Genomic DNA, 16,540 nt, shown 5'->3' with positions numbered 1-16,540 from the left:
GGCTATCTGGTACTTAAGTAAAAAGTCGGGTTTTTATGTGTAGTTAATTACACTATTAATCTACTTTGCCCATCACCATTGATCAAATAACAATCTATAAAGGTGCAAAACGCATACTTACACATTTGAGAATCGAGATATTTCCAAATATAGGCTAGTTAACACGTTTGGAAATATTTCGAATAAAAAGAAAAAGAAAAAAAAAATCAAACAAGCCTATATCAGTTATACAGTGCATGACTGCTGTGTCACATGACAAGCATGACCCCCGTCCCCCCACGTGCCCCCTCAAATCATGGGTGCATGACGCCCCTGTACCTAGCACAAGTATTTTCTACATGAATGATGGGTTGACAACGATGTTAACACAGAAGCAGAATCAGAGCATATGACTACTGTCTGGTTTTACCTCTTCAATCCACATCAATCCTATTATGATGGCGACCATTTCAATAGCATATATTGATAGCTTAGATGATACTCTTTTAGTTATTGATACAGTCAAGTCCGGGATAAAGACTCCTATTCCTGCAAGCCCTATATTTGGGTCTTTTGATCCATCTGTATAAATATGCGTACTCGCATAAAATCTTTGCTGTAAATGTCTATTCACCATATATTTAGTATTACCCATTTCCGCCCAGTCTCTTTTCTGGTCTAGTATTTCCAAATCAATTTTAACTTCAGGAATAAATCAAGCTGGTACCTCGCCCTATACTGGAGACATACTACATTCTATATTTGCAATCCGATAGCTTTCTGCTAGTTGATTAATATTCCATCCAAACAGGTGTTTTTTTCCTATTTGCATGCGTTTTTTCATTTGCAGCACGTTGAGCTCTCTCGTCCACCGTATTAAACAGTTTCTTGGGTTTTAACAACATGTGGGTGAGCAAATGACAATTTTCATTTTCGGTGCACCAACCTGTTTGCAGTACACAAGCCACGGTTAAGACAGCTGACTCCACTGCATGTGACCCTCTCTCTCTCTCTCTCCCTCTCTCACACACACACACGATGCACAAAACTCCGAGAAAAAAAAAATAAAAAAAAAAAATAAAAAAAAGTGCAACTGTGGGGCTAGACAAAATGAATTACAATACTCATTCAAGACACGAACAATTTATTCAGGTCTAAATTTCAGCATTGAGACGGTTAAACAGACATGGCCACATGTGGAGAGCATTGCACCAGGTCTCACACCCCAGCTTTCATCTGGTTGTGGGGTGGCAGAGGTTTCTCCAGGTGGTGACCCACAGTGAGACCAAAATGAGATTCAGCCTGTTTCTCCCGGACTTCAGGCTTGAGCTGAAAGCCTTCCCCCTCATCAAAGATGTCTACAGGTGGGAAGGTGAGAGGTGCCTCATTTAGGAGACCTTGAAGACGAGCACGCCAGCCTTCCAACAGGCCTTCACGAGCCTCAGGAGAGAGATGTGTGGGTGCCCAGGAGATCTGAGGAGCAAGGACCTGGAAGCCACAATAGTTGAGGACACCATTCTACAAAGAGAGGAAATGGTACAGAAGTTGCAGGTTTGTATGAAATGCAAACTCAATTAACGCTGCATTCCAGGGTTCATTGCTTTGCTCTTTGTAGGGACGGACCCAAAAAAAAACAAAAAAAAAAACAACCCCACCCCACCACACTTCCATAATGTACTTAAAGTGCTCTATTTTTGTACTTAATATACTAAAAATGATTCTTTAGTACTTAAGAAACTTAAGATCAACCAAGTGTACTCAACTGTGCTATTTTGGGACACCATGAATGAACTAAAATGTGCTTTTAACATACTATGAATTTAAACAGAATTTTAGTTACCACTTTTAGTACACTTGAACCAATCTTTCATACACTAGTACACTCAAGTGATGACTAAATAATTTTTTTAAAATTCAGAGTTAGTATGTTACAAGCACATTTTAGTTCATATTCATGGTGTTCCAAAATAGCACAGTTGAGTACGCCAAGTTGCTCTTAAGTTTCTTAAATACTAAAGAACCATTTTTAGTATATCAAGTACAAAATTAGTGCGAGAAAATGGAGCACTTCAAGAACATTATGGAAGTGTACTTTTAACCTGGGGTGGCCAGTTGAGCACTCCGGTTTGGAATAACCCTTTAATATAGTGGCTATGATCGTTCTCATTTCGAAGTACCATTCAGAAGCGGAATTATCCCATTTGGAACACAGCATAACTTAGACGGACATAGTAGTAATAAAGGAATGGAGGGGATTATGTTCTTACTTGTATTGGCCACAGAGTAACATTCATGTCTCCATTGATCCCATTGGAGCTGAACATGGTCTCATGGGAACCAGTAGTGAAGGATAACATGGCTTTCTTGTCCTGACATGAATTAAACTCAAATTATACCAATATTAACAGACCACTCAAATTTCATTAGAGCAGCAGCCAACATTTGGGGTTTATGATGTGCAGGCCTCACCCTGAAGATGCCCTCACTGTAGCGCTTTTCCAAGGTGTACGCAAAACCAAGTGTAAGAACCCGGTCCATCCAGCCTTTCATGATGGCAGGAACAGAGAACCAGTACATGGGAAACTTCAAGAAATTGACAAAAGTGGTCAAAGACTTAAAAGACCCAAAAGAACTCCCCCCAAAAAAAAAAAAAAAAAAAAAACCCAAAAAAAAAAAAAAAAAAAAAAAAAAAAAAAAAAAAAAAAAAGTCATAGCCTACCTGAAAAATGACAAGATTGGCTTCTTTTAGTTTCTTGTGCTCATCTACGATATCAGAAGCTAGTCGCCCCTCCTGCCAGGCCAACATGGTCTCATTTCCATAACAGAAATGCTCTGGGTTCTTCACTGCTCCTAATAATAAAAATAAAAAAATAAAAAACAGAAAATCGTGCAATTACTGCCACTGAGCTCTGATAAGGCACTAGTGCTTGGTTTAATATTTTCTAAACGAACAAAACACTGCCTCCCACACCAGCAATATCCTCCTTTGTAGCTGTGGCCTTGAACTTCATTTCATACAGGTCAGACACAAGCACGTTACAGCCCTGTTTCTTCAGCGCGTCCACAGCAGCATCTTTAACAGCCGCATTGAATGATCCTGCGCTCTGGTGCGCGTAGACGATCAACACTGTCTGTGCGGCTGAAAAAGAACATTAACCGAAGAGACTAAACAAACAAAATAAAGCGAAACAAAACAAATTTGAAATAACAACAAACAAACAAACAAACAAACAAACGTACCCATTATGTTTCTCACCCACAGCAGGTCTCAAAGCATCCACTAAACACCAACACAACTGTGAACTTGTTTTAAAGTGTCAATCACCTGTGCACAGCTGAATCATTTTACTGATCAATTAGTGCTGGCAGGCCACCCACAAACATTTACGACAAAAATAAATAAATAAATAAATAAAATTTCTTCATGTTTTTTTTAAATTGATTAATTTCTTTTATTTTTTAAACAATATTTTACAATAAACTTGCATCGCAGGTTTACGTTTTTACCACTAGATGTCAACATGCACCAGCAACTGAAGCTACAGATTCATCTACATCTATAGAACATACATGTATGATAAAAATTAAAAAACGAAATTGATTTGGTAAGTCAGTTTATATAAATACCGGTAGTTGTTTTATTAACTAACTAACTATCTTTCTTTCTTTCTTTACGGCCGGGTAATGTAGCCTATTTGGCAACAATTTTCTGCTGAGAAAATAACAGCTGTTTTGTCTCCTCGTCTTGGTGCAGTTTGTTGACTTTTTAAACGGGCAAGGATGGGAGATTTGCTTGAGACCAGTTAAGACCAGCAGTCTGGTTTATTATATTTCCCCCCCAGCAGGACATTTTTTTTTTATCTTCAAAATGAAATGTAAAAGTTTATTATTATTGCGAAAGGTGCACGTGTATGACTTTAAGAAGTGCAAGATAAGGTTTCTGTTTTTAGCACCAGACTCCCAAGATTAAAAATAGCGTGCGAGCCCTCAAACTCCCCCAACAGACGCTCGAATCCATTCGCGCCCCAATACTGAACTAAAGCAAGAGAAGAAACGATTTATCCCAGCCGTTATACTGACAATCACGCTGTTGCGTCCCAACTTTCTGAGCAAACAAACACTAGATCATTTACAGCCATTTTGGCAGCTCCTCAGAGGCGACACGTGTGTCATGAAAACGCGTTGGCGCTCTCAGCACCGGTGACTCTTCAGTCTTTCACAGTACAGCACTAGGAAGAGTGCAAAAAAGACGGATGTAACACAATGAACCGACTAGTGAACGACACGACGTAGCGTTGCTGTTTTTTGGTTAGAGTTAGAAACGTGCTTTCTTTTTCTTATGCCTTTTCTGAAGGAATAATTCTCTTAAGGATCGGTTCTCACGCGTAAAGTAGCGTGTTTCTCAGAAGGATTTATTGAAGGTTACCAATGGGGTCTCAAGGGCCAGGACGTAAAAGAACCCCCAGCAAAAATGGGTTGACTGCTGAGGAAGATGCCCTCAACGTAATCGCAAAAGAGGTAAATTAATCTCCCAAGGGTTAAGATAATGTAATGATCTTAGTTGCAGATGTGCATGGTTAAACTCCAGAGAAAAAAACATGACAATCACATGGTTCTACATCCTGAGTTAGTTAGTTTATTAAACCAAAGAGCTCTACACAGTTTCACGAGTATCTAATTAACATAACAACAGTCTAAGTAAGGTTCTGTTTATGCCCTCATCTGGACCTGTATTATTAATATATATATATATATTTTTTTTTTTTTGTACAAGCTGTAGACTCTCTGTTTCATTTCCTCTCCTACTAGTAAAGTCTGCTTCCTGTCTGTTTGTTTTTAGTACCTAAATAAAAGTTTCTGGAAAACGAAATTGATTTGGTAAGTCAGTTTATATAAATACCGGTAGTTGTTTTATTAACTAACTAACTATCTTTCTTTCTTTCTTTACGGCCGGGTAATGTAGCCTATTTGGCAACAATTTTCTGCTGAGAAAATAACAGCTGTTTTGTCTCCTCGTCTTGGTGCAGTTTGTTGACTTTTTAAACGGGCAAGGATGGGAGATTTGCTTGAGACCAGTTAAGACCAGCAGTCTGGTTTATTATATTTCCCCCCCAGCAGGACATTTTTTTTTTATCTTCAAAATGAAATGTAAAAGTTTATTATTATTGCGAAAGGTGCACGTGTATGACTTTAAGAAGTGCAAGATAAGGTTTCTGTTTTTAGCACCAGACTCCCAAGATTAAAAATAGCGTGCGAGCCCTCAAACTCCCCCAACAGACGCTCGAATCCATTCGCGCCCCAATACTGAACTAAAGCAAGAGAAGAAACGATTTATCCCAGCCGTTATACTGACAATCACGCTGTTGCGTCCCAACTTTCTGAGCAAACAAACACTAGATCATTTACAGCCATTTTGGCAGCTCCTCAGAGGCGACACGTGTGTCATGAAAACGCGTTGGCGCTCTCAGCACCGGTGACTCTTCAGTCTTTCACAGTACAGCACTAGGAAGAGTGCAAAAAAGACGGATGTAACACAATGAACCGACTAGTGAACGACACGACGTAGCGTTGCTGTTTTTTGGTTAGAGTTAGAAACGTGCTTTCTTTTTCTTATGCCTTTTCTGAAGGAATAATTCTCTTAAGGATCGGTTCTCACGCGTAAAGTAGCGTGTTTCTCAGAAGGATTTATTGAAGATTACCAATGGGGTCTCAAGGGCCAGGACGTAAAAGAACCCCCAGCAAAAATGGGTTGACTGCTGAGGAAGATGCCCTCAACGTAATCGCAAAAGAGGTAAATTAATCTCCCAAGGGTTAAGATAATGTAATGATCTTAGTTGCAGATGTGCATGGTTAAACTCCAGAGAAAAAAACATGACAATCACATGGTTCTACATCCTGAGTTAGTTAGTTTATTAAACCAAAGAGCTCTACACAGTTTCACGAGTATCTAATTAACATAACAACAGTCTAAGTAAGGTTCTGTTTATGCCCTCATCTGGACCTGTATTATTAATATATATATATATATTTTTTTTTTTTTGTACAAGCTGTAGACTCTCTGTTTCATTTCCTCTCCTACTAGTAAAGTCTGCTTCCTGTCTGTTTGTTTTTAGTACCTAAATAAAAGTTTCTGGGCTGTGTTGATCAAAGGTGTTATTTTATTGTATCATGGCAGTAGGCTAATGTATTTGAAAGTGCTGCCAGTCTCCAACATAGACTGGGTTTGATGTGCTTGAACAGGTGCTGGGTTCATGGTGGAGAAAACCTTGATTAGACTGCTTAGGAAGTGTTTTTTTCCCAGTTAGATCTTCAGCAGATGTATATGATGTTTCTTCATTGTGCGCCCATAGTGAAAAGCAATGACTGTATGTGATGTGCACCTGTTTTCATAGACAGTTAAATTGTATATTTAGCAAATGTTTCATTCTATTAATAGTAAGTGTCTCTGTTTGACACATCATGCTCAGTGGTTGGCAGGAGAGAGGCCTTCTCACTCTACTGTCAGCATGAACTGCCCTCTCAGTTTAGAGTGTGAAATGCAGTCAGAGAAGCATAGGTATATTTGTGTGTATGCCTGTAAACATGCCTCTGTGTTTACATGATTCATTTTATTTATTTAATGTGTGATTTTAGGCTAACTTCTGAATTACAGTATGAAACACTTGGTATGTGAATGCATAATCAATAAGCTAAAATTTTTAATAAATATCCAAGTGACAGGATGTGTAGAACTTTGTGGCTGTTGAATAATCATATGCAAAGTGTTTTTTTTCTCATTTTCAACAACAGGACAGGCTAGCGATTTTTTTTTTTTTAATTGAAAGTTGCCTAACTTAATATTTACCCACTTCTAAATGGGCAGCTTGTTTTCTGTAGCACATTGAGTTCACCTCTTGTAAGTGAGCACATGGATAAAGAGAGATTCAGGTGAAACACACCCATGTTATCAAACGTCCATTTAGGAGGCCAAATTCAGTTTCACATTTGCATAATTTTAGCATGAACGCTAAAAGTCCTTTTCTGATCCAACCTGTTTCTCTTGAAATCGAAATAATTTTTGCATACTTTTTTGCATACTCCCATGTGGCTTTGCAACAGAGCTTTTGCTAATTTAAACAGCTAGGTCACGCAAGGTCTTATTGGAGCTTCTCTCTGAGCAGGTTTAGTTTCAGTTAGAGATACTGTGGTTTTAACCCTTTCAAGCCTGCTGTAAAGTTTAAATGCCTTCACAAATAAGCTACTTATTTATATGTTCCGACTTTTTAGAGCCATTTTATCTTCTTTAAAGTGCCCGTTTCATTATTTACTGCCTGTGTTCCATTGTCCCACCTTAACTTACCTGTTACCTGCGTTTGTTGCTGATAGGCTACCATCCAACACTTACTGGTCTCTGACAAGCTGGTATGTTGGCCCTCGTGTGTTCGTTGATTCTGTAATAAGAGCTTTAAAAATAGAAGGCCCACAGAGACCAGCTGTTAGTGCAGCTTCAAGACCAGACATGAAGTTTCAGGGGGGCATTACAATGAGCAGAAGTAGGGAGCAGAGGCATCTGATAATGGATGCTGATAATATCTGCATCAGTAATCCTCAGTGGCTGTGCTTTTCTGGTGCTCTATAATGTAGCTAAGCTGTTAAATGGGAGATCGGGCCACAGTAGAACATGAGTCAGTGAAGGATTTCCTGTAAAGCAATTTCAACAATGGCTACTTTGATTCAGTGTTCTGTTTGTCCTTCTACTTACACAGATGCACATTGTGGAATCTGGTAAGACAAACTCATGTCATAAATAGATTGCTTTCAGCTGTATGTGTTTGGTTCATGACCACATTCCCTAAAGTTTTGGCACATACTAAAAAGTTTCATTCAACAACAATCCTCGTTTGACTAGATAAGACATTTACTTTTTTTAAAGGCAGGCCAACTCCAGATAAAGGTCTATGACGATTCATTTTGATATGTGTTCTTAACACAGTTTGGGTATAAATCCCATAACTTGTGTCACTGTAAATGCTGATTACAATGGCACCAGTTATGGAATTCCAGGCAAAACTGTTTAAATATACAGTATAAAATTTATGTGAATACTTTCAGTCAGTACCAAAAGTCACAGAAAAGACATTTATAATGTTACAAAAGATTTCTATTACATGCTAATGCTGTTCGTTTAACTTTCTATTCATGAGTCCTGAAAAAATTGTCATGGTTTCCATAAAATATTTAGCAGAACAGTTGTTTCTGAAATTGATGATAATAAGAAATGTTTTAAAACCCCATATCAGAATTATTTGAGTAATGGCTGCTCAAAGCCAGGTAATGACAGCTTTAAAAATAACAGAAATATTGTTTTATTATAATCTAATACTTTATAAAAAATGTTAATATAAATAGAAAATTGCTATTTTGATTTATAATAATATTTTACAATATATCTGTTTTTACTGTATTTTTGCTTAAATAAATGCTGCCTTAGTAAACGTAAGAGACTTATTTCAAAACATGAAAAAATCAGTAGGCCCTGTTTTTTTAAACCATGCATGTCTCTAAAAGATTTCGCTTGAAAAAAAAAAAAAGTGTTTCCTGAGAAGTCACACTCTTCTCTGTGATACCCCTGTTCTCTGTAAACAGCACAATAAATAAATAAATAAATAATAAAGTGTCATTGGAGCACCCTGTGTTTTTTGAGGATTTCATGGAGTAGCTACACTATCAGTCTGTGTGATTGTGTGTTTGAGTCAGACATGAGCAGGACAATGGCTTGTCAAAAGCTCATTAGTCATTATGACTGTCAGTGTTATTTCAAGCAAGACGAGTTCATTTAGAGTCTTTAGAGCAATTAACTCACTAGGAAGTTGAGTTGCTGGCACGACAGAACCCTTGACCATGTAAAAGAGGCTTATAATGGGAAAGCGGCTAGCGAGACAGATGCAAGTTGGCAAGTCTAGTAAAGGTGTGTAAATTGTGATTTAGAGAATGACTCAGTTGGTAACTTTACAATGGTTTAAAACAAAAGAAGCACTTTTAACTGATGTAAGAGTAGTAATAATTAGCAGGAAGTAGCATGGATAGTTCAAGCTGTTAACAGAGTGTCAGCAGGCCAGACTGAACTAGTGTTCCCCATTTTATTGTCTAAAAAAATAAAGAACCGATATATGTACCGTTAAATAGTTTGGGGTCAGCAAGATTTTGTTGTTGTTGTTGTAGATTAATACTTTTATTCAGCAAGGATGCAGCTGATCAAAGGTGACAGTAAAGAGTTAAATAAATGCTGTGTTTTGTACTTTCTATTCATCAAAGAACGGTTTCCACAAACATATTAAGCAGTACAACTGTTTTCAACATTGATAATAATAAGAAATGTTTCTTTAGTGCTAAATCACATTAGAATGATTTCTGAAGGATCATGTGACACTAAAGACTGGAGTAATGGCTGCTGAAAATTCAGCTTTACCGAATAGATTCCATTTTAAAATATATTCAAATTGAAAAGTTATTTTAAATGATACAAATGTTTCACAATATTATTGTATATATTTATAATTTTACTGTATTTTAATCAAATAAATGTAGCCTCGGTAAGCATAAGAGACTTCTTTCAAAAACATTTAAAAAATCTTGCCAACCCCAGACATTTGAATGGTAGTGTGAACTAGCTGTTATTGTACTGTACATTTCTTATTGCTAACAGTCTCAATATTTCAAAATATTATCATAAACTCAGCTGAATTCGCTGGCACTGTCTACAGTGTCATCCAATGACTGAGGTGGTTAAAAGCAGATTAGGATGCCAGGTTAGAGTCAGAGCCAGACTTTGCGCTCTGGGGGGTGTTTAGATGATTAATCAGAGCTCAGACTTTGGGTTTCGGGGATGAGAGCTGTCTGACTGTTAATCTTAAACTCGTTGTCATGAGCAATGATTTTATATTTCCGCATTCAGAAAGAAGAGACCTCCTGAAATCAAAATAAATGATCATGTGCCCTCACACATAAATGGTTTTATGAATACCGAGCACAGCAGCACATTGACACATTAACACCTGCTTATCACCAGTCCATGACAATCATAACATTTATCTGCCTGTCTCAGGATTAAGCTCTGAGCAACTCCAGGTTAAACTTGCACTGGACTGTATTCAACAACGCCCTATTCCTGTGAATTTTCTTTGAGCCTTATTGCAGAACCGTTGATACAGGTTGAAGCAAGACACTGTAACAAACTCAAATAAAAAGTTAGAGAACTTTTTCGCATGCTGACATCTTTCACCAAGAATGGAACCTCTCCATATAAGGACAAGGATTTAGAACGGGTTTTCTTCCTTTTTCTGATGTCACCAGTGGGCCCCTGAAGATTGTCACAATTGCTTTCCTGTTTATTCTCTGCTGTTGGGACACATCCCTTATGAAGGAGTAATGCTGAGTCCATATTTCTAGTGCTCTTGATGCTGATTGATTGGTCAGGATGTTTGTGTGTAAGCCATGGGTACTCTGATAACTGCTTAATCTTCAGTCTTGTGTTTTATGACAAAAATATTGTCATTGTTTTACACTTTCTGTTGATATCAAATGCAAGACACACTTTACTTGGCATTGTGTACTATGAATATTATTTGTTCTTGTCACAAATCATTTTTACACTCAAAAATTAGCCATGGCATAATTTATCATTAGGTTTTAGTATTTATTTGATTTGATTTTACTTAAATCTTTTTTTTTAATTGCTTGGCATAAATTTGAATATAATCAGTTAAAGTATGAATATGGTTTAAACAAGGATAGCTGTAGAACAAGTAAGATTCAATTAGTTAAAATGTATTAGATTTATTGATAAGTATATAAACCTGGTTCTTTTGTATTTAAAACGCATCCAGTTATAGTACTATTACAGAAATCTCATTATTTTTTCATTTATGTATGACTGACAGACAGACATTTGTCACAAAGTTTAGTCCAAATACGGTACTGTAGATGAAAATTTCATATGTTAAAATACATAAATCTTAAAGGATTATAAGTATGTTTTTAGTGTTACTTGATTTGGATAAAAATGTCTACTAAATGAATAAATGTAATCGTAATATATGAGCACGGTCACAGGGTTTTAAGTGCACTATACAGTGATGTTTTCAGTTATAATTCTCAGTGTAACCTACAACATTTCTTCAAAATATTGTTTTTTGTTGGATTTGATGTGCATGGTAATCCTTTATATGCAAAAAAAAAAAAAAAACATTTGTTTTTCTTCTTGTTCTGTTAATTTACACTCAGGGTTACGCTCTGAGCAACTCTGAGAGAAAACTCACACAGAGAGAAAATGGTCCCTTTTTCATGATTTATTAACTTGGTGTACAAGGTCATGTTGTGGATTTTGTTCTGATAAGACTGTGTGCTAAAGTAAAAGGAATGCACATTCAGACAAACTCTTGCTCTGGTCTCCGATTAGCCACTTGGTGCAAGTTGTTGCTTATTTGACAAATGTAGGTGTGAAACAGCTTAATGTGTAAAAATTCTGTAAAGTTGCAAGGACACTGCTCATTCCTCTGTACAAAGTAATACAGTTCATCTTCTGTTTTTACACTGAGCTGACTCCAGCTGACTTTGCCATCTCATTTAACTTAATGTTCATGGGCCATATAAGATGCTAAAATAGAAATTTTACTGTTATTTAAAAATTTTTAAAAAGAAGTTAAAAAACACTTACAAACTTATAAGTAAAATAAAAAAGAACTTGCTTAAAATAGCTGGTTTTACATCCAAGTACTTTTGTGAATTTTAGGATATCACATAAATGTAGGATAAACCCAAAATTAAAAAAATATATATATATATCTTAGGAACAGGAAAAGTGCTTCACTTTCTTCAGTCTGTTGAATTTGTCAGCTCTGGTCTCTGACTCATAGTATTAGGGCCAGATTTACTAATCGGCAAATTAGCATTAGAGCGCAATTCCATAAAGGTGCCGATGGGAGGGGAAAATTCTGTGGGGGATTTACTGACAATGTGGACATTAAAGAACACAGACGCAGCTAGATCATTTCCATAATGACCAGCCCAATCTACCAAGAGCAGCGCAAATTACTGCCTGCTTTAAGACATGCTTTTTTTGAGCGTTAAATAATGGCGCAAATACCATTAATTTGATGGGTGCATACGTTAGTAAATCGCGTTGCGTGATTCATTTTAATACTCTCCTCCCATAAATTTTGCATCTGAAAGGGAAACTAAATGCATATTCAATAAGTTCAGGTGCAAAAATAACTGTGTCCACGCCTTTTCATCGCTAATTCTTCCCTGCACATCTTTAGTAAATCCAGGCAGTACTATTTTAATGTCAAAAGACGGTTTGCGCTGGCGTAAGCTCTTAGTAAATCTGGCCCTAAATCTCTTATAAGGAAATCTACAGCATCATTGGCTATTCTGCAGTGTAAACCCAGTTTACCTTCAACCATTTTTTTGGCCTTAAAACAGAGAGCACATTGAATGACATTAGAAACCAGAGACCAGTAGATGAGATGCAATTTCACCTTTGACTCTTCACCATCATGCTACTCTCTCTCACTCCCTCATTTCAACAAGCTGGAGTTTCTCTCACAGGCTTGTTCTTGCTCTTAAGTAACTCTGTGGTCAGTGAAGCAAGTGTTCTGTGTTGGCCAAGTACACTAGGTCTTCTCTTTCCGTGAAGAGCTGCTTCTGTGTGCAGTCATCTGAGACAGCACGCTAGCATTTCTCAAAACATCACCCTGCCTCCGGTTTCTCAGGGTTTAAGAGTGAAGTGTGGCATTTCTGAGCCCACTAGCGGCATCTAAAGGGATTGGCAAAATAACGATGTAATCATCATTGGTTGAGACAGAACAGGACATGTTGATCGGCTCAAACAAAGTACTAATGTTTTGATAGCACCACAGAACCACTGTGTTTGCACTCTTTAGTTTAGTCGATATGAATGGCTTACTTGGTTACCTCTGCACGCGAAACTGGGATAGGAAAGTATTTAAAGATATAGTTCAACCAAAAAAAAAAAAAGGGAAAGATAATTCTTTCAAACCTATATGACTTTCTTCTGCAGAACACGATAGAAAATATTTTGATGTTTCAACTGTTTTTTTTTACATATAGTCAATTGTAGGGCCAAAATAACAATTACTTTCATTATATGAACAAAACACACTGAGATTTTTCAAAATATCTTCTTCTGCATTTGTACTAAAGAAAGAATGTCACCCTGACATTGACATTTTTGTCAAATGTCAATGTCAGGGTGACATTCTTTCTTTAGTACAAATGCAAAAGAAGATATTTTGAAAAATCTCAGTGTGTTTTGTCTCAGAGAATATATTTTTAGAGTTAGGCGGTAATATAGTTTATCATTTTATAGTTATATAGTTTATGTAGTTAGCATTTTGCAATAATGTAAACAATCAAGCAGGCGAGATTTGCTAAATAGTATATATCGTTTTACTTGAGCACTGTATGTATGCAATTTTCGCATACAGTACTCTTTATATATAAAGCTGTGCGATAATATACTATGCATTTTAGCTGTTTTACATTTTTGGGTCAGCTATCACATTAACTTAGAACGTTTATGTTTTAATTGTCTGATTTTATATTAGATATGATGTATTACCACTACGTAATGGTCACTTAACCTTATCTCTTTTCCTTATTTTTCTTTCCCTCCCTTTTTTTGTCGTTTTCTCCATGCTCGGAATGACCCAAATTTATGTTCCTACATTTTTTTTATCCCTACATGGTGATTTCTTTTTGAGCAAGCTCAGATTTGATATTCAATTCTGCCACAGATCCCAGGAACTTGCTAAAATATGCACCCACCACACACAGATCAGACATTGTTTGGTTTATGTTTGAAATGGAAGGCTGGCACGATTTATGTAGGTGTTAATATGGGCAGACCAGAAATGTGGCAGACGTCTCCAGTGATTTCATATGTTCCAGTCTCTGGCTCTTACGTTAGTACTCAAGTAAGAAAGACTGTTTATGTCTCATACTGAAGACCGTTAATCCAGTGTACACAGCTGGCAAAATGATACACATTTTTAATATTGAGCTTTCCACATTTAGATGAATTAAACTGCCCAGGGACTCTCTTGGTTTATACAAGTCATAGTTTTGGAGTTAATAATGTCTCTTTTTTTAAATGTCAACATTTTTAGTAAATTCTGCTTCCAGAGTACTGTCCAAAACACACCGAACAAGGAGCAGTTGAGGGCCTCAAGTCAGTTGTATTGCATATCTTCGGTTTGTTCCTTAACTTTGTTACAGCTAGTCTGTTAGCAGTCCAGATGATTAGCGTGTACCCGCTCAGCCTGGCATGCTGGTACAAGAGGCCGTGGGAGAGAGAGATCTGGCCAGCTTGGCATCTCCTTCTGTGGTATTTATGATAACAGATAAGAACTCTGGGCTCAAATTGTCCTGGCATTCATCAAACTCCCAGGGACTCCTGAATGACAGGCTTGTCCTGCATGTCTACCTTAAAAGGCACCAAACAAGGCATTTTAGTAAACCTGTCCACAATCATCTATCTGAAAAAAATCCAAAAACACAATAATTCATCAACTCTGTTAGTTAAACTCTAAGGGGCCATTTACACAGAACATGTTTTTGCTTGGACCTTGCAAGGCCTCCAGGTGCAGTTTAAAAAAAATGAAAAGTAATGTGCGAGATGCTGCAAAAGACACGAGGCGCAAGTGCAACAGTCAATCTAGCATGTTTACATTCAAAAACAATTGAAAAGTAGCACGGTGGAATAAGTGAATGCGTTCTGTGTGAACAGCTCCTAAAGTGTTGCAATAACAAATCTCTTTTTCTAAGCCCTGTTTTCAAACTAATTCTAAATGAAGTGGAGATGCTCATATTTGTGATTTGGAAAAAAATGTCAGTAGAAACAGTCATTTCTCTGTTTATGCTTCAGACATGTTAGCAACACTTCATCCGAGTTTCATACATTAACCATGGCTGATTGCAAATGCCAACTGCCAACTTTTTCAGATGCTGCATCTATGAGAATGTAGGTGCTTCCCAATTTGTGTATTTATGCACTATTCTATGCCATGTTTTAGTGTCAATACTAGTGTGAGTAATGTTCACACACTATGAGAGGGAGGGGTTATTAGATTGCAATGCTAGATGGCACTCTTAGACGGTAGAGTGCATTTTAGAAGTGCATAGTCTAGTGCATCATTTGTGACATAGCAGGCTGTGTGCATCCAAGATAGGGCCGTATCTACTACTTAAAAAATTACACCTTTGAATTGATCCTTTATTTAAGTCTCAATTTGGTAACTGTTCACAATAACGTTGTGAAGGAATGTACTCTGTGGTCAATTAGAGCAATTAAACGATGTATTTCTGTTTAAAAAAAAAAAGGTTCATTATCAGACAGCAGTGGAACTAGCTCTTCGTTCTCGTTGAGAACATCCACGTCACAGAACTTTCATTAAATTAGAGCATTTTGGGTTTATTGATAGAACCTGCTCCATTTGGGTCATTAAAAATAGCTGTTGAGGAGAGAGTGAGAGGAGAGAGGTGTGTGAAATAGGCCAGTGTGTTTTCCTCTTCTGCGATAGGAGTGTGTAAATGGTCATGATGGGGGAAAATGCAGATGACCCAGGCTATCATATGCTCACCGTGACTGATATCATGGTGTACTTTGATAACTGCAAGAAGGTAGGCCTTAATGTGAATATGGGTTATGATAAAAGAGCTGCTTGTTTTAGTTCAGAGGGGATGAATAGTGCATGTTTTCTTTAAGATTGCTAACCTGCTTCTTTTAGGTGCCTATGCACATTTTATGTATTTTTTTGCTTGTCAAAACCCTTGTTTTCTTGGGTATATTGTAAGCATTGTGTAAAGCACTGACTGACATGTACTACAAAAGATTTGGTTCAGTAATATGAATGATTATCTTGTTCATGTAAATCATATTGCGCATGTACATGCCCTCCGCATCAGAAATAAGCAGTGATGGGCGTTCATACGATCAGTGGTTTGTTCTGCTAAAGTGCAGGAAGGGTGTGATCCAGGCTCAATTGTGAATGACTCAGCCCTCTGATTTCCTGCTATGGTCAAAAAAGGCATAGTTTTGGTTACCCTGTTAGTCACGCAGTCATACAAAGTGCATTTATTCCTGAAAGTTTTCTGAATACTCTATTACCCTTGATGTTTAGTTTTTTTTTCCAAATTAAATCTTATTCAACATTTTCAGCACAGTCAAAGCCCTGTTGGGTGGTAACTGTTATTTTAAAGAAGCATGTATGCATAGGTGGATTGCTGTGTTTGTGGAAATCATATGTTGACATTAGTGAGAACCTGTTAGAAACATGTTTGGACAGCTGCTTAATTGCCAGGCTTGGCTGTAGTAACTTCGCCCTGGCAGTTCTTCTACACAATTATCTGCCTTCATTACAACAGTACTAACATAACATGGTCACACATTTCCTGTTTACAACTGTAGTGATATTCAATATAAAGGTATTTCTTGAATTCGGATTTGGATGTTTAATTCTGATGTTGAATGTCAACTGCACAGCACCACTCATTAAGGATG

The 16,540-nt window shown here is 37.1% G+C and overlaps 2 protein-coding genes across 20 annotated transcripts in view; one reads left to right on the top strand and one right to left on the bottom strand.

The window, feature by feature from the left end:
• Window positions 1–1,106: 1,106 nt before the first annotated feature.
• On the bottom strand, window positions 1,107–3,324 carry LOC107739951 (NAD(P)H dehydrogenase [quinone] 1-like). Its single transcript, XM_016552219.1, has 6 exons — window positions 3,220–3,324; window positions 2,951–3,118; window positions 2,699–2,829; window positions 2,449–2,562; window positions 2,247–2,348; window positions 1,107–1,497 (listed from the first exon to the last, which is right to left on the bottom strand). Exons 1-6 carry the CDS (start codon window positions 3,221–3,223, stop codon window positions 1,198–1,200), a joined length of 819 nt encoding a protein of 272 aa, XP_016407705.1. The 5' UTR covers window positions 3,224–3,324; the 3' UTR covers window positions 1,107–1,197.
• Window positions 3,325–3,674: 350 nt separating this feature from the next.
• The window catches only part of LOC107739944 (leucine-rich repeat flightless-interacting protein 1-like), a 33,345-nt gene continuing 20,479 nt past the window's right edge, over window positions 3,675–16,540 (top strand). For 12 of the 19 annotated variants that reach the window (XM_016552213.1, XM_016552207.1, XM_016552214.1 and 9 more), the window contains exon 1: window positions 5,681–5,770. In XM_016552213.1, the coding sequence (XP_016407699.1) occupies window positions 5,681–5,770 (90 nt within the window). Of the gene's footprint in view, window positions 4,498–5,680; window positions 5,771–16,540 lie in introns of those variants that run through there. The other 7 variants (XM_016552208.1, XM_016552206.1, XM_016552210.1 and 4 more) reach the window with 4 other exon arrangements.

Source organism: Sinocyclocheilus rhinocerous, unplaced genomic scaffold (assembly GCF_001515625.1).
Source record: "Sinocyclocheilus rhinocerous isolate Xijiao unplaced genomic scaffold, SAMN03320098_v1.1 scaffold4028, whole genome shotgun sequence".
In the NCBI taxonomy this organism is placed as follows: Eukaryota; Metazoa; Chordata; class Actinopteri; order Cypriniformes; family Cyprinidae; genus Sinocyclocheilus; species Sinocyclocheilus rhinocerous.
This window is presented reverse-complemented; position numbering and strand designations above follow the sequence as displayed.

Coding starts and splice junctions, on each gene's coding strand:
- LOC107739951 (XM_016552219.1), bottom strand. Junction 2,563..2,698: donor CCAATCTTGTCATTTTTCAG/GTAGGCTATGAC, acceptor AATTTCTTGAAG/TTTCCCATGTACTGGTTCTC. Junction 2,349..2,448: donor ACAGTGAGGGCATCTTCAGG/GTGAGGCCTGCA, acceptor AATTCATGTCAG/GACAAGAAAGCCATGTTATC.